Source organism: Aplysia californica, unplaced genomic scaffold, assembly GCF_000002075.1.
Source record: "Aplysia californica isolate F4 #8 unplaced genomic scaffold, AplCal3.0 scaffold00162, whole genome shotgun sequence".
NCBI classification, from domain to species: domain Eukaryota; kingdom Metazoa; phylum Mollusca; class Gastropoda; order Aplysiida; family Aplysiidae; genus Aplysia; species Aplysia californica.
Window position 1 is genome coordinate 1,065,276 of NW_004797432.1, and position 2,500 is coordinate 1,067,775.

Below are 2,500 nucleotides of genomic sequence, written 5' to 3' on the forward strand. Positions count from 1 at the left end.
AAAAACACTTACACAGCAAAAACAAATAAACGAAGAAATAAAAAACAAATAACATTTCAATCAGCTGTAATTTAAAAAAACCCAAAAACATTTTAATCAGCTTTACGGCAATCCTAAGACTGTAAACACCTCCGTTTGGGACCTCAGAAGGTAATTGTTCGTTTTCTTTATTTTCATCAGTCCTGCCTGAGATGGCCACCTGACTAACATGGCCAATTTTCTCATCGACAATGCATGGCCGCCTTACACAAGTTCGACTGTACAAACATTATGATACTTTTGAAAGAACGAAAGGGGTAGAAAGCAATCATTTTAAAAAAAAGAAAGAAAGAACAAGTTCTTTTTAAAAAGTGGAACATACAGTGGAACTACTGGAACTAGGATTAAACGAACTCGGATTTTTAAAAAAACTTAGATTCAACGAAAGGAGTTGGATTCCCAGTTGTTTTATTCATGAAAATCAATTTTTAAAAATATCTCGGATTTAACGTACACATAAATGAGCAAGCTCAGATTCAACGAGGTCGCATGGAGGATGAACAGCACCCGCTGACGTGGTTTTGCCCATATTTGTCACAAAACTAACCTTATGATCTATTTCTAGAAACTATCCATGGCACCTGCATCGTGCAAATTGTTTATATCTTATGCGACCAATCAGCGGCCTTCTTTCATACCAACAAATGCGTTGTTAGCACTTACACATGTCTTTGTGTGTGTCGGGTTCGGACGAATCGGCTTTTCTTTTGCACAGTGTGTGCTTGGTAAAGTTCAGTTTTTTTTGCCTGGATTTTTCCTGCATGTCTTCGGTATGGCACCATAGAAACGAAAATGCCTGTCATTTGAAACCTAACTACTTTTGATTGAGAAAGTCGAATACATTAAACATCACTTGCTCGGTGCCCATAAGTATCCACACAAAATAAAAACCTCATGTTTGCTATGACAAATAATCGGATTAAAAGAAATTGAAGGTCAGGCTCCACGGCTTCGTTGAATCCGAGTTCCACTGAATTCAGTGACAAGCGCGTCATTTTTTGTGGTGTTTCTCCAGGCTGTCAACTTTTTGTTTTCTGCAAAACAGTTTAGCCGCCAAAGACACAACTTGTTGCCTGAAGCTGGAGTTGTACTGCAAGTAAACAAATACGTTGAGGCAAGAGCAACACGCGATAAAACTGTGCTTCACTTGTAAAGACAGATAATAGACCTTGTCAAGCAAAATTTGGTCAATCTGTTCAAAGTACTGCAGCAAGGAGCTGACGAATGTAAGGATGATCACCGGGACATTACACACAGCAAACATGGCCGCCACAACCATCACAGACTTGACGGGTCTCAGCTCTTTCCCGGACAGTTTGACGTCACTCGAGGTCGACTCGGCGCCGCCCGTGTCCGAGCCTGACCTAAATTTGGACGTGAGCTTCAGTTTGGCTGTTCGAATAACCAGATCTACGAGAACAATAATCTGACAGATGCTGGGCTCGAACACGAAGATGCCCATCCTTACTACGTCAACGTCAATCTCCCGAAACACAGAACCCGTCCCAGTGACTATGATAGAGTGGGTAAAGTTGCCCAGAGCAGACGTGGTCAGACTTTTGTAAGTCATCAGACAGGTCGGGATGCCAGTGAGCAGACAGGCGACGGTGATCAGGATCAGATGTTTCCGCACATTTCTCTGAGTGAACAACTGTTTGAATTGCAACGGCAGAGCCACGCAGCAACATTTCATTGTGGTCAGATACACGGTATAGAGAGACGACATTCTGTTCATGATATACACCATAGACTCACTTTGTGATTTCAAATTTGCAACTGTTAGTTTCCCAAACAAGTTCTCGAGACCAGTCAGAAAGCTGAGAACAGTGTTCAGAAACAAAAACAGTGACACAGTTAAATCGGACAGAGTTAGCGCGAAAAGGCTCAAGGACGTCGGGCTTTCTGATATACCCAGACATCGGAAAATCTCCAGAATAAGAATGTTGGGGAGAATTGCGAACGTCGCTATACCGAGATTGGAACGGAACCACAAGTTCCCAATAAGATGGAAAAGCTCCACCTGGGCCCCCTCACGCATTTCCTCCATGACGAAACAGCCTGCTAGACAGTCGCTCGGGTCTTGATTCGTCCCCGCTGATTGGTCGTACTCTGGGACAAAGTTCGCCATGTTTTGTTCAAACGCGTCCCCTGATTGGTCCAGCGGTGGGGTAAAGTTCGCCATCTTTTGTTGACGCACGTCCCCTGATTGGTCGAACGGCGGAGTAAAGTTTTCCAAGAATTCGTGTTGTGGTAAGGTTTCCTCTGGCAGGCTCGACTCTTGGAGAATGTTCTCTACAGTTTGTTAAAACGTCGTTTTGTGGCTTTTCTGTCTGAAACGAAAACATATTACAAGGTTTTCGTTTTACTGCAATTCTTGTTCTCTTTCAGAAGACCTTTTTTTTTTTGGGGGGGGGGGGGGGGGGGGTTAGCAAGTGTTTTACGGCACTAATACTGCAAAATG

The 2,500-nt window shown here is 43.2% G+C and overlaps 1 protein-coding gene across 1 annotated transcript; it reads right to left on the reverse strand.

The window, feature by feature from the left end:
- Positions 1-1,030: 1,030 nt before the first annotated feature.
- On the reverse strand, positions 1,031-2,221 carry LOC101852997 (melatonin receptor type 1A-like). The gene has a single exon (XM_005097730.1). It carries the CDS (start codon positions 2,219-2,221, stop codon positions 1,031-1,033), a length of 1,191 nt encoding a protein of 396 aa, XP_005097787.1.
- Positions 2,222-2,500: the final 279 nt, after the last annotated feature.